This window comes from Xenopus laevis, chromosome 4L (genome assembly GCF_017654675.1).
Source record: "Xenopus laevis strain J_2021 chromosome 4L, Xenopus_laevis_v10.1, whole genome shotgun sequence".
Lineage (NCBI taxonomy): Eukaryota > Metazoa > Chordata > Amphibia > Anura > Pipidae > Xenopus > Xenopus laevis.
Window position 1 is genome coordinate 118,397 of NC_054377.1, and position 15,680 is coordinate 134,076.

The 15,680-nt window shown below is 40.1% G+C and overlaps 1 protein-coding gene across 5 annotated transcripts in view; it reads right to left on the reverse strand.

The window, feature by feature from the left end:
• LOC108713433 (receptor-type tyrosine-protein phosphatase eta) overlaps nucleotides 1–15,680 on the reverse strand; it is a 54,886-nt gene extending 39,206 nt beyond the window's left edge. For 3 of the 5 annotated variants that reach the window (XM_041589623.1, XM_041589626.1, XM_041589622.1), the window contains exons 1-4: nucleotides 14,693–15,677; nucleotides 3,964–3,988; nucleotides 2,217–2,441; nucleotides 905–1,177 (exon numbers count right to left, since the gene is read on the reverse strand). In XM_041589623.1, coding sequence (XP_041445557.1) covers nucleotides 905–1,177; nucleotides 2,217–2,441; nucleotides 3,964–3,988; nucleotides 14,693–14,749 — 580 coding nt within the window. In that variant the 5' untranslated portion in view covers nucleotides 14,750–15,677. Of the gene's footprint in view, nucleotides 1–904; nucleotides 1,178–2,216; nucleotides 2,442–3,963; nucleotides 3,989–14,692 lie in introns of all 5 variants that reach the window. The other 2 variants (XM_041589625.1, XM_041589624.1) reach the window with 1 other exon arrangement.

A 15,680-nucleotide genomic window follows, 5' to 3' on the forward strand; every position in this document is an offset into this window, starting at 1 on the left:
AGCCTTGTGCCTTTATATGGTCACAGAACAACCCCTCAGTGACTTCTAATATCCTTATCATTTACAGTAGGGGGTACATTATCCCTTATAATACATGAGTGATACTCAGAGTTCCCTGTATAACTCAGCCTGCAGCCTTGTGCCTTTATATTGTCACAGAACAACCCCTCAGTGACTTCTAATATCCTTATCATTTACAGTAGGGGGTACATTATCCCTTATAATACATGAGTGATACTCAGAGTTCCCTGTATAACTCAGCCTGCAGCCTTGTGCTTTTATATGGTCACAGAACAACCCCTCAGTGACTTCTAATATCCTTATCATTTACAGTAGGGGGTACATTATCCCTTATAATACATGAGTGATACTCAGAGTTCCCTGTATAACTCAGCCTGCAGCCTTGTGCCTTTATATGGTCACAGAACAACCCCTCAGTGACTTCTAATATCCTTATCATTTACAGTAGGGGGTACATTATCCCTTATAATACATGAGTGATACTCAGAGTTCCCTGTATAACTCAGCCTGCAGCCTTGTGCTTTTATATGGTCACAGAACAACCCCTCAGTGACTTCTAATATCCTTATCATTTACAGTAGGGGGTACATTATCCCTTATAATACATGAGTGATACTCAGAGTTCCCTGTATAACTCAGCCTGCAGCCTTGTGCCTTTATATGGTCACAGAACAACCCCTCAGTGACTTCTAATATCCTTATCATTTACAGTAGGGGGTACATTATTCCTTATAAGACATGAGTGATACTAAGTCAGTTACACCCCAAATACACAGAAGCCACAGCATATTTCCTAACTGAAAGCCAATGGAGAGAGATCCCTAACTTTCAAGCAATACTGGAGAGCACGGGAAGAGTAAAATGAATGAATGTGGTTACTTACTTGTGTGGAGAGAAATAGAAATAGGGTCACTCTGATACCCCATAACTCCGACCGTTACTATCTGGATGGAGTAGTTGGTTCCAGACTGTAGATTGGGAATTTGCACAGATGATACATTTTCCAAAATGTTGGAATACACAAGTCCTGATGTATTACTGCATGTTACATTGAAGTTATACTCTACGCCCGTCATATTTTGGGGTTGAGCCCAGCTGAGGGAGATACTTGTTGTGTTACTGCTGTTTGATATCAACGACCCAGGGGGAGATGGATCTGTGTATGAAAAGGACAGATACACTCATTAAAGTACAGATTATATTGCATAAAGAATGTTGAAATTCGTTTTTAGGAAGTGCTTTTGTGATGGATAGTGCTGTTCAGAAAGGCAGGACATAGACAAGATAATAAAAGAGACAGAGAGACGCAAGAGGGAGGGTGAACATTGTGCTAATGCGGAACATTTCTGTTGGGGAGGGGCAAACTATGAATATGGCTAATACTGTTTTTATCTTTGAGTAAGGGATAAATTATTATATGGGAAAACCTTTATCGCTTTGCAGGGGTGGCAGGGATGGGCTTTCCCGGGGACACCAGGAAAAATATATGAAATGTTATAAATTCCAGGCCACGTGATGGATCATGTCTTCACTATTACATGGAATGGGCAGACTTTGGGAAATGTTAGGTATAGCACACTTTGGGATATATGATGGATGCACAGATGTTAGGGGGTTCTTTGTGAATTGCACAATTGGAGTGAAATAGGTAGAGTTTAGGATATGAGATGAAGAGAGCAGACATTGGGATTTTGGTACTTGACATCTTAATATATAATAAAATTCAAGCCAATGTTCTGTCCTTCCCCAGACTCTGAGTCCATGAGACAATTCAATGTTTCCTTTATTTACACTGACAGGAGACACTTTATTCTTTTGTTCCACCAGTTTATGGTCACCTTGAAGCGACACCTTCTACCCACAGAGCTGGAAGTAGAGTAAAGCTGAATAATTGGCTTCATTGACTTCGTTTCTAGACGATCTAATTGAAATGGATCAAGGTTTCATCCCAAACGAGCCCTTGGTTTTCATTAAGACAATTAAGCTTTAACACAATCCTACTTTCATTTACTGAAAGGACTGTAGGAAATGTCACCACATTTAGTCCAAGTATTTTAAAGATGACAAACTAAATGAATAGAAGTTCCTGGACGTGATGTGTCTGTAAAATGAATCTCCGTGAATGAATTAGATAACAAAGAGTTGGGCCTCACGGTGCCACAAGGGGCAATAAGTAACGGTGTGTAGAGACTTACAGGTTGTGATGTTCTGGCAGCAGTTCAGCAATGAGTTTCCATAAACAATAACATATTGGCTCCCAGGTGTGAGGTTAGAGACAGTATTGTTTGTGATTACTGATTGTTCCACCGTCGTTCCATTTAAGTATTCCACTCTGTTTAGTGTCACATTATCTGCTGGGCTTGTCACTGTTATTTGGGAAGTTTTGCTGAATACAGTAATATTGTTGCACTCGGCCACCTCTGTGATGGGGAGGAGAGAAACAGTCAGAGACACAATAGAACAAAAAGCTCCATTCATTCAGTAAAGCTGTGACATTGTGAACATATAGTTACTCATGTGATTCATTGTTACAGGATGGCACATAACTCAATTATCTACACTATAAATCTGGCATTATGTCACCAGATATGGATGCTATATAGCCACCTGCAGTAATAAAAGTACAGGGAAGAGCGACTAAGCTGATAAAGGGAATGGAAGGGATCAGTTATGGGGAAAGGCAAGTTGGGATTGGTTACACTGGAGAAGAGACAGTTAAGAGGGATATGATGACTATATATAAATATATAAGAGGGATATGATCACTATATATAAATATATAAGGGGATATGATGACTATATATAAATATATAAGGGGATATGATCACTATATATAAATATATAAGGGGGATATGATCACTATATATAAATATATAAGGGGATATGATCACTATATATAAATATATAAGGGGATATGATGACTATATATAAATATATAAGGGGGATATGATGACTATATATAAATATATACGAGGGATATGATGACTATATATAAATATATAAGGGGATATGATCACTATATATAAATATATAAGGGGGATATGATGACTATATATAAATATATAAGGGGATATGATGACTATATATAAATATTTAAGGGGGATATGATCACTATATATAAATAAATAAGGGGATATGATCACTATATATATAAATATATAAGGGGATATGATCACTATATATAAATATATAAGAGGGGATCTGATCGCTATATATAAATATATGGGGACAGTAATGAAATAGAGAAAGTACAGAGAAGAGCGACTAAGCTGATAGTTCCCCTCTGAGAAATATTGGAGAGGTTTCAAATAGTTTTTTGCCTTCCTCTGGATCACTAAGCAGTTACTTTGTTGTGTTAAGTCTATTTCCTTTTTTAATTTGGAAAAAATGTTACTGAAACACTTGACATCTGAACTGAGAATTCACTCTCCTCCAATATTGAACTGGATTGCAAGCTCCTTTGACAACAGATCTGAGTGAATGTAACTCTTGTCAATGTTTATAGTGGGGATATGCGAAATGTAACTGGCCCCATGCAAACCGAATAAATTCTATCGTAGTCACGGAGCATCAAGCAGGTTAAAACATCCGTTTATTGAAAAATGATTAAAATATGACAATAGAGCATAGGGAGCCCATCGGCTCTATGACTTTGACGCGTTTCGTGGACAAACCACTTCCTCAAAAAGCTACATTGTAACTGACAAGAGAAACATTTAAAACGACAGATACCACACCCCTTGTAAAAACATTAACCCCATCATGGTTGAATCCCATGATCGGTTCTCTAAAAGAGTAGGAAGTGTGTCTCGCTCAAATATATTGAATAAAGTCGTACATCATGCATATCATATGCAAACCGAATAACTCACCCCCCCGCTTGGTAACAATATTTATCCACTAGGGGGAGCGAAGAACCTGTATAAGGAGCACAGAACTTACCATTACCATTACATTCGCTGGTCACCTTTTGGGGAGAAAGAAAAAAGGCCAATCAGTTGGAGGAATTTGTGCTATTTGTCAGAATAAGGGTCACATAATATCTCTGTATCTGTTCAATTCCTTTCCCAAAAATGTCAGGTACGTTTAGTAAAAGCATCATTTCCAACATTTGTATATAAGGAAAATATTCTATAGAAATTTACAAGGTATTCTCTGGATTGTCTTCCATTCACCCAGGAATAAAGGTGCGATTTCCAGCCCTGGAAGTCATGTATCTTTATTATAAGGCTGGGCAGTCCATAATACTAGTATATTAAGTTTAAGGTGTTTTATTGTTATACTGTTATTATTATCTTGTGAGTGGCATCTCATGTTGTATCTGGATCCACCCAATTTTAGTTATCAGCACTTCTCTGAGAGACGCAAGTGTGTCCTGTGTAAATTCCAATGGCTGCTGCAATGTAACACTGGTATAATCTATTGGGTGCCAGGCTCAGGGCAGTTAGTGCCAGTGCTGATAAGTAATAGGCTTGTGACAGTGATAATCAAAAAGCAATATGACCACCTGTTTTAATTGTGGTTCTATGAGTCTCTCGGAAGTAATTCAAACACACCAGCTAGTATAAGCAAATTAAATACATAGAATGAAGAAGATATACATTACCGAGTGAGCAAAGTATGCAAGCCCCCCCTCTCTGCCTATAGACTGGGAGACCCCGGAACAGTCCGCAGATCGAGGCTCAAACGGTCTCCAGAAGACCCTGCGCGGGCACACGTTATCCCCACAGGCGAATCTCAACTGACCGAATGTAGACCCCCAGTTAATATAGTGAATAAAGTACCCCCTCTTGTAAAATATAAGGATATTATTAGTTACCGAGGAGTTTCATGACCATATAAAAGTACGAGGCCGAAGGCCGAGTGTTTTTATACAGGTCATGGAACTCCGAGGTAACTTCTAATATCCCCATATTTTACAACTGGGGGTACTTTATTTATTATAATACACAAATTTTAGTGAGTCATGTGACAGAAATGACATCACTACTCACCGTTTATAACTGATGACATCACTACTCACCGTTTATAAGGATATAATTTACAGGATATTCATGGCTTTTGTGTATTATATAGGCTTAGCAAACAATGAGCTCATATAATAATTTAGTAAGAAAATACAATGATTTGGTTATTAACAGATCTTGCTTCCCATGCGCTCATCAGGATCTGGCCAGACTCCCAACAAGCACATCCGAAGCAGAGATCTTATCTTAGTTAACTGGTACCTGAATAGCATATTGTGCCCCTATCTATAATAAAGAAGAGTCTGATAAGGGCTTCACAAATCATAAGACATAATACATATGAGAATAATGAACAAGTATTAAGTCATCGAGTTGATTCCTTCCCATGATTTCTCTTGCACAACGCTTCATTATACAGGATTATGGATTATAAGGCCGCCTTGTATACTATGATACAAAGCTTTGTTATACACAATTATAATGCATAAAGTTGTCTTTTTACACTATATTGGGCTCAACATAAGACATTGGGTTCAACAATAGAACAGTTCTTTGTGATATATTTTATACAGTTCTTTATCAAAGTATTGCGATGAGCTATTGGTTTAATCAGAGTATTACCATGAGCCATTATTGAAAAAACTCCTATTAATACACCACCCCTTGCTGGGGTCAGTTTGGGGTGATGAGGGGGAGATAGTGGGTTTTTGATAGACAGGCTTGGGACGGAAAGGAGAGAACACTGCCAGTGCAGGGCCAGAGGAGCATAGAAAATATATTTGGATAATGGGAATTGCTTGAGTGTGAAACTATAACACTCCAGAGTGATACACACAGAATGGAACATTATTATGGCAAATACCCACAGGCAGGAACATCACACTGCTGTTTTCTAACGTTCATGCTGCAAAGGAGGAAGAGGTCAGTAAAATAGAAACATGAGCATTGGGGATGGGAAGGGTTACTTATAATGAGTTTTGTTCCTTTCTGTCTGGATACGGAACCTCACTGGGATCAGATATGACATTACAATACGAGGGAATTTCCCCAATTCCTGTGCTGTTATTGTCACTACCTGACTCTGTATAAAGGTATAGTTACACCCTACTGTATTGGATTTTGTGGACATTCATCATAATTAACATTCATTTAATGGGCGATTATGAGATTATGATTGCGGCAGGCTGGTGACAGTAATTGTGACAATGACAATGACATAGAACATTCAGTGAGTGAGACATGAGTGTGAGGGAAATGTCAGACTTTTCCTGCTCTCATTTCCCCTCATTTTTCCCACATCCTGAACCCAAACATTTGCCTCTCCATCTTCAGTCTGGGCCCCAAAGTGATTGTGTCTGAGCAAAGTCCCAGAGGTACAGTGTGTATTTTAGTGTTTATATGTGTGTGAGTGGGTGTACATGAGCATCTATTAGTGCAGGGCAATAGAATCTGTCCATAATCTGTTCAACCCCCTGCCCCCCAGATTTACTCATTGTCTCCCCCTTCACATAGAGCAGGGAATGGTCTGCCTCTGCCTCACTCATTGTACCCAATATCAAAAGCCCTTTAGTCACAAACAATAAAGTACAGATATGGGACCTGTTATCCAGAATGCTCAGGACCTGGGGCTTTCTGGATAATGGATCTCTCTGTAATTTGGATCTTCATACCATAAATCTACTAGAAAATCATGTAAGCATTAAATAAAGCCAATCGGCTGGTTTAATTAGTTAGGATCAAGTACAAGTGACTGATTTATTATTACACAGAAAAAGGAAATCATATTTTAAAAATTGGGCAAAAAAATTACAGTCATCCTGTAATTTCGGAGCTTTCTGGATAACAGGTTTCCGGATAATGGATCCCATACCTGTACCTGCAAACGATCTTTTGGGTGTAATAATGATCACATACTGGTCTCTCTTGTGCCTCTCTCAAGAGTCCAAAAGTTCTTGTGATCAGGGAGCGACTGTAAGCCTTCTCCTCTAGGGCAGTCAAATCCTGTACTTAGTATTTGTTAGCCAGAGTGGGACTTGCAAAAATTAGCTGAAAATCTCTGTTTCTATTAGTTTCTATTCCCAGTAGCCAGTAAGTATATCACTGCGCCTCTTCATAAATAATGAACTGGACCATTGTTATATTGGCAATGGAACTTGGGTTTCCCATCATCTCCTATTAACCCATTTGTGGACACCTATATATCCATTCATAATGGGGTACACACATCTATCTAGGCATATATAGGGGTACACATATCTGTCAATCTATCCACGCATATATAGGGGTGCACACACACGCACACACATATATATATTTGTACAGTGGGTTCCAAGAAAGAATAGTGAAAGTGAAGTACATACAAAAGGGTAGATAGTAGGGATGAGTGAATTTCTTGCTGGCGGCAAATTTTTGGCAAAGCAAAACGGGTCAAATTCGCCCATCCCTAGTAGAATATTTTAGAAATTCTCGTCTTACAAGTCAATCATTTGAGGGATTTTTTTCTGACATACCAAGTGATCATTTTACTCGGTTCTTCCTGGTACAGAAAATGTCCTGATATTTCTTGTAATCACATGAATTTAATTCTACGTATGGGCCGGACAGAGAGCATTATGGGAAATACCACAACCCTCTCTCACAGCCCATGCTAGACCTACAGAGCTCTCCCCTCTCATTGATCTGGTATGTTCTGTGCCTGACAGAGCCCAAACTCATGTCATAAACCCATCATGGGCCTATGCTGAGCAGTTCTGATATATGAATCAATGGCTGACCAGGACAATCTTCCAACCAACCAGTGGAAAGAGCTGGTTGCTCCTTTTTTAACTGGGGAGCCCCAAAAAGTTTTATTTTGATGGGACTAATGAGGAAGCCAAACAGCACTCAAAACTAAAAGTAGAAATACTGTTTCTATAGTTACAAACTGGCAACACACTCATCTACGTATTAAGGAACCTACACTACTCCAAATTTAAAGTGGTGCATGAGAACAAATAAACAATTAACAAAATACTGTGTCTCAAACTTTGCACTCAGTAGGGTTATTCCAGATTAATTCATTTTATATTTTATAATTTTATAATAAATTAGTATTATAAATTCATCCCAAAATACAATTAATTCACAGTATTGTACATCAATTAATTTCATCTTATAAATACAATGAATGTAATATTGATTATGGCAGGGATCCCCAACCTTTTGAACCCATGAGCAACATTGAGAAGTAAAAGGAGTTGGGGAGCAACACATGCATGAAAAAAAGTTCCTGGGGTGCCAAATAAGGGCTGTGATTGGCCATTTAGTAGCCCCTATGAGGATTGTCAACCTACATTGAGGCTCTGTTTGGGACTGCGCCTGGGTTTTATACAACCAAAACTTGTCTCCAAGTCTGGATTTCAAAAATAATCTCCTGCTTTGAGGCCACTGGGAGCAACATCCAAGGGGTTGGGGAGCAACATGTTACTCATGAGCTACTGTTTGGGGATCACTGGATTATGGAATAAATAATTCAATCATCTATAAACTCCAATTCATTAGTGAGAGAATTCATCATTTCACAAAACCAATAAATATGATTTCATTATTTAAGGTCATTGGTTAATAGTTGTTCAATTGTTAAAAACAATGGAGGTTTTAATGTCAGCGTGGTATTATTGTGGTAATTGCCATTTGTCCATTACCAGGTTTAAATGAACTCCATGGGGTATATTAATCAAAGAGTGAAGTTAGAGCTCACCCCAGTCCACTAGAGTGAAATTCCGCCACTCTCCATACATTACTAGGGGATTTTGAAAGGCTTTCACTTTCACTCATTGATAAATAGTCTTTTAAAAATCCCTTAGTATTGAATGGAGAGTGGTGGGATTTCACTCTAGAGGGCTGTGGCCATCTCTAACTTCACTCTTTGATAAATACACCCCTATAAGTCCAAGCAACATTTGTTGGGTAGAAAGTTCTAGCATTCACGTGACGCCACACTATTTTTTGCGGACAGGGGAGGTAAAATGAACTATATTATTGGCATAAATGTCTTTATCGGCTATAACGTTTTTTTTTTTTGCCAAGCTCATTAGCAGTGTTTGTAGCAAACTATTATGGCACTTGCACCACAAATCATTTCTCACCATGGGAAGAAGATAATTTGGAAGAAGTCAATTAATATAAGCTGAATTGTTTGAATTTAATAATCAGTTATGTTAGACATGCGGTGATTCCCTTAGTGCCTCATGAACTGAATAATGTGCACCCGTGTCCCTACCATAACATGGATACGGCACCCTCATATATGTTACCAGTCCTTGGGGCCCAATGGATTTGCAGGGTAATCACAGTCCATTTGCCAGATAAGAAACTCCTAAATTATTCATTGCCACTTGAATACTGGACATGGCCACCATTGCAGACTTAATCCACGCAATCTTAATTGTGATAGTGGGTCTGGTTTGGATTGTTATTAGTGTAACTCAGACCGAGGTCTCTCCATTGCAAATTGGGACTAAGCTTCTGGGCACCTTGGTGAGATTTAGGGCAAGCAAGCTGTGTGACAGTGAATGAGAGTCAGGAACAGTTAGGGGTGTCTGAGTCTGTGCTCCCAGCATTGGAGAAGACACTGTGGTGCAATGCACAAATGATCCACTTCTTTTCTTACACTATATAAATTATAATCATGTTTTGCTCGGCCTATAAATGTATAATTATAACAAGCAGGCAGGAGCCATTTTGTGGGACACTGTTATTAAGACAAGTCTTGTATCATCTCAGAATCTTGTTTGTGCACCAAAATGGGGGACCTGATGTCCATCCCCATGTCCTGGTTACACAATTATATGGTGAAGAGATTGGGGGAATGTGGGGAGAGCAGTGACATTTAGGGGGTTATTTGCTAACACTAAAAATCCGAATGCAAAAATCATGAAAAATGTTTCTGAATTTATTAAACCCCCGACGATGGAAAAGTCCAAATCTGAAGACCTGTCATCTAATTTGCATATCAAACTGGTTCCATATAAGTCAATGGGAGAAGTCCCAATGAATTTTTTGATGTGCGCTGGGTTTCGTGCAATACCCCAAAGTTTTCGCGTGAAAATTCCAACAAAATAGTGAAAATCATAATCGTAATAAATAAGCCTAAAAAACCGAGCAGTTTGTAGCAGAAAATATTGAGATAAATTCGTAACTTTGATAAATAACCCCCTTAGTAAGTGCTGAATGGAAAGAAAAACGAATTTCCTAAGCCATAGAGGAGGGGCGGGCAATGTTTGATTGACAGCTGAGATTTTTAAATGAGTTTACAGCAGCTATGAATGCTTTAATAAAAAAAAGAATGTTTAATTTGAAAAGGACTTTTATTATACAGCTTTTTATGTCTGGGTGACAGGTCTACTTTAAGCCCCATAATAACTTGATGAAGTAGTTACATAGTAACATAGTAGTTATATTTTGCACTAGACTCTATCAGGGCTGTGGCTTTATCAGCCAACCCTAAGAAATGTACAGTTGGATTAGGAGAGACCTGCTACTCAGGGTATGTACTGTAATTGGCAGGGGTGTAATTAAGGCCCAGACGCACAACATTGAGACCATACAAAACTGGCCCCAATCATTGTTAAAAAAACAAACAAGTAAGAGCTTTTCCAGGGATGCTGGGCTACTACAGAACATTTGCACCAGACTTTGCTACTATGGCTGTCCCAACTCACCAAGTTAATTAGAGGGGGAACATTTACCACTCAGAGGTGGAGACAGCATTCCAACATCTCAAATTCTGTAAATGAGTAAATGCCCAGTTTTCATCACCCCTGATTTTAAGGGAGAACCCAAGTGATCAAGGGAGAAGAACACCCTAAGCTAACACCAGTACACAGCCCAAGAGAACTCTTATGGACCTCTAGACCTCAGCATGAATCTGATTGATAATCAATCAACTGGATGAATTCAAAGAAGCACAACAGGGCCACCAGTGCTATTTCATAGTAAATGAGTGACCCTCAAACCAATTAGTGACCCCCAAACCCTAATTGCAGTGTTACTTCCCATAGGGTTCCAACATAAACAACAAAAACCAGGGGCATGAGCTCTGGATCTGCAGAGAAATAATGTTATGTATAACAAAGGACAGGCCAGTGTGATAATAAAACAGTAGCTTGTACTTGATCCCAACTAAGATATAATTAATCCTTATTGGAGGCAAAGCCAGCCTATTGGGTTTATTTCATGTTTACACAATTTTCTACTTGGCTTAAGGTATGAAGATCCAAATTACAGATTCGGAAATCCTCATGTCCCGAGCATTCTGGATAATAGGTCCCATACCCATACTAACTGTTACATAGACAAAAGGAAGGAAATCCCTTCCCCACAGAACTCATAATCTAAGGGGCACATTTACTAAGGGTCGAATATCAATATTCGAATTCAAAGGATTTACCGCAAATACTACGGTCGATCGATCGAAGTTAAAATCGATGAAACTCTTCGAATTGAACAATTCGAAGGATTTTAATCGATCGATCGAAGGATTTTTCTTTGATCAAAAAAACCTTAGAAAGTGATGGGGAACGTCCCCATAGGCTAAAATTTTACCTCGGTAGGTTTAAACTGCCGAAGTATGTAGTAGAAGTTTTTTTTAAAAAGACAGTACTTCGACTATCGAATGGTCGAATAGTTGAGTGATTTTTAGTTTGAATCGTTGAATCAAAGTCGAAGCCGTAGTCGAAGGTCGTAGTAGCCTATTCGATGGTCGAAGTACCCAAAAAAATAATTCGAAACTTGAAGTTTTTTTACTTTAAATCCTTCACTCGAGCTTAGTAAATGTGCCCTTAAGAGTCATGTATAATAACATGGGTCCTTTCTCCCCCAGTGCCAATGACTTTCTTGACCCTCCTGATGACACCTCTATTCGGTAATGAAGCTACAGCCACACTGTCATTTTGCTCCCCTTATTGCTCTTCCACTTGTGATCAGTGATTTTTGGCCCTCAAATATCATTTCAGCAAGGATGGAGCAAGACTTAAAGACCATACTGGACTGTAAGCTCTGTGTCCTGACATATCTGCACTCCTTGGGTTTACTCTCTCTCTCTCTCTCTCTCTCTCTCTCTCTCTCTCTCTCTCTCTCTCTCCTGTCATCAGAAAACATGTTTTTTTTTCAAAACACATCAGTTAATAGTGCTATTCCAGCAGAATTCAGCACTGAAATCCATTTCTCAAAAGAGCAAACTGATTTTTTTATATTCAATTTTGAAATCTGACATGGGGCTAGACATTTTGTCAATTTCCCAGCTGCCCCTGGTCATGTGACTTGTGCCTGCACTTTAGGAGAGAAATGCTTTCTGGCAGGCTGCTGTTTTTCCTTCTCAATGTAACTGAATGTGTCTCAGTGGGACCTGGATTTTACTATTGAGTGTTGTTCTTAGATCTACCAGGCAGCTGTTATCTTGTGTTAGGGAGCTGTTATCTGGTTACCTTCCCATTGTTCTGTTGTTTGGCTGCTGGGGGGGAAAAGGGAGGGGGTGATATCACTCTAACTTGCAGTACAGCAGTAAAGAGTGATTGAAGTTTATCAGAGCACAAGTCACATGACTGGGGCAGCTGGGAAATTGACAAAATGTCTAGCCCCATGTCAGATTTCAAAATTGAATATAAAAAAAATCTGTTTGCTCTTTTGAGAAATGGATTTCAGTGCAGAATTCTGCTGGAGCAGCACTATTAACTGATTTATTTTGGAAAAAAAAAAAAATTCCCCATGACAGTATCCCTTGAAGGGAACCAGGGTTTTCTCCCGAAGCCCTAATTACGAGCATTTGATATTCGATTGCCAGTAATCAGCTGTGCAACCTTTCCTAGAAACATCCCACAGAGGGTCACACTGGGACCCAGAGGCTTTAGTCCCAGGCAGTAATGAGAAAGCGCTAGAAGAATAGACAACACAGAAATGAGCAGGGCACATATTCACTTATTGGCTAAAGGTTAGTCTGTGAATGTTCAGCCGCGTTCTGTAGCCAAACAATTCATCTGTGGGCCCAATAGATACCACAGCCTTGCTTATAAGGTATACTAACCCTAGGCATACTGTATATATCCCCAGAAATACTTTATATATCTCCAGGTATAATAAATATATGCCCCGGTATACTGTATATATCCTCAGCGATACTGTATATATCTCAGGAAATTCTGTATGTATCTCCAAAAATGCCTTATAAATCTCCAGATATGCTCAGTATATATCCCCATTTCTCTCTGGCTTTCCCCATGACTGATTCCTTGGCACTTGCTGCAAATGTTCATTCTTAAAGAGAACAGGCTCGGCCAGGTCCGGATTTGTGGTGAGACCCGGGCCTGGCTCAATTTTTTTTTATTTATAGGGGGACTGGCCACCAATGATTTTTTTAATCTTGTAGGGGGCCCTGACCACCAATGTTTTTGTAAAAACTTTTATGGGCGCTCATGGCGCAATTTTTACTTTTATTTATAGGGGGGGACCTGACACCCAATGATATTTTTTTTTAACTTCTAGGGGGGCCCTGACCACAAATGTTTTTTTAAAAAAAAAAACTTTTATGGGGGCGCTGGCGCCAATAGTTCTTTTTTATCTTATGGGGGGGCCCGGAACACCAATGGCATTTTATAACAGTTTTTTACCGTTTTTAGCGCTGGTGTCTGTGTGGACTTTTTACTGTGTAGTGGGGTGGGTGGGATCTGGGGTGGGGCTTGGGGGCAGGATCTGGGGTGGGCGGGACTAGGGTGATCTCTAATGATGGCCCTGCTGAGGGGAATGTGATAGGGCCCTTCAGTCAATGAGATTACAGTGAGGGTTGGAAATGACTGTGTATCAGGAATGGGAATTAATAGACAGGACCCAGGAGTTGTGATCGTCTACTGTAAAGAGACAGTTTTCCCTTAGATTTTCCATCAAAATTGGGCTAAACAGATGGAATTATCTAGTCCAGCACATCTTTATTCTATCTTTTCTTTATGCTTGAGACATTGCCTGCCATTTACAGCTCCACAAGGCTTGCCACGCCCCTTTCAAGTAATGCCACGCCCCCCTGATGTCAGGTCAGGCCCCTTTTAGCTTCTTAGGATGGGATTATAGACACAATAGTCAGTCTGAGTGAACTGATATGAGTATTATCCAGTCAGACAATGGCATGTTGAGCAAGTAACACCTTCACTATTTTTAAGTTTTTCCTTTGCACAACGCTATAAGTAAAGTAAACCTGTTTTACTGTCCCTTTAAATGGTTCCACAGTGATGCACCTGCCAATGACAAGCAGTGGTGTAAAAATGTACATATTACTGGGCCCCACAGCAAATCATTTTCAGGCCCCCAGAATGTCTATAGGTTGAGCTGTTTTACCAATATTTATTGAAATTGTATATGAATGAGGGTCTCATGGGGCCCCTATACCTCCTGGGCCCCCCTGCAGCCACAGGGTCTGCTCCCTCTATGGTTCTGCCACTGGAGACAGAGACTGGGATTATAAAGCCTTTTCTCTTGGATAGAGATTCTCTTTACCCCTGTGTATAATCTCATTTTAGCTGGTAGTTTGGAAATGATTGAAAAGAAAAAGCCTCAACAATAATAAGCAGCTGTGGGCAGTGTCTGGGCAAACACTGGGTGTAGGGTGCAGCAGTCCAGGGCCCCTAGAAAGCACCCTAGTGACAGTTGTGACCCACCCATAGTGACACATCACTTACCTCTCTCAGGAGCAGAGCCGCCATCAGAAGCAGCAAGAGGGGCCCCAACTGCCCCATTATCTTTTACTCTCGGAGATCCTCAGAGTCCTCAGTGTAAATTGCACATTGCAGGAATCCGAAAAGCTTCCCTCTTGGTTCTTCTTCAGAGATATTTCCAAGTGTCAGGGCCAATTTCTTTCCAAGTTCCCCCAGGTATTGCCTGTTATCCCTGAAGTCTCTCACCTCTCTCAGTTGTGCCCAGGTATTTCTAATGTTCCTCGAGTTTTCCTACTCCTGTAGTATCTAGGCTCACTCAGTTAGTCCATGTTATCCCACAGGGATCCAGCCTCATTCAGTTATTCCCAGATATTCCCAAAATCCCTTGGATTATCCTGTATCTGGTAGGTAACTGTCCTCATTAAATTAATCCCAGTTATTCCCTGTTATCCCTGAGGTATCGAGCCTCAAACAGTTATTCCCTGATATCCGTGAGGTATCCAGCCTCACCTTGTTATTCCTAAATATCCCTGAGGTATCCAGCCTCACTCATTTAATCCCTGCTATCCCTGAGGTATCCAGCCTCACACCAGCCCTGCAATAAATAACTACACATTAAACCTCTAGTTAATTCCACTTCCCTCAGTTGTGCCCCAGTTATCCCTCTGCTTTCCCCAGTACTTCCAGACTCCCTCAGTATTCCCAGGTTCCTTCAGTACTCCCAGACGTCCTCGGTACTCCCAGGCTCGCTCAGACAAGACAATCAGTAGCTGCAGTTCCTTATCTCTATCTAAGATTAATAGAAATCTGAGATCTTTTGGGCAAAACAGAGATATCTGGGTGGAGCAACTTGCTATTTAACCTCTTCCCTGCTGGTGCAGTGTGCTGACTTCCTTAGTTCCAAGGCAGGGGGCTCAGATGTCTGGATTCACCCGCAGAGCTGGCAGTCTGGCTGCTGAGGGGATGCAGGTTTCTCCTTCACATTCCTTTGCCACTGTGAGGAAGTTGCTCA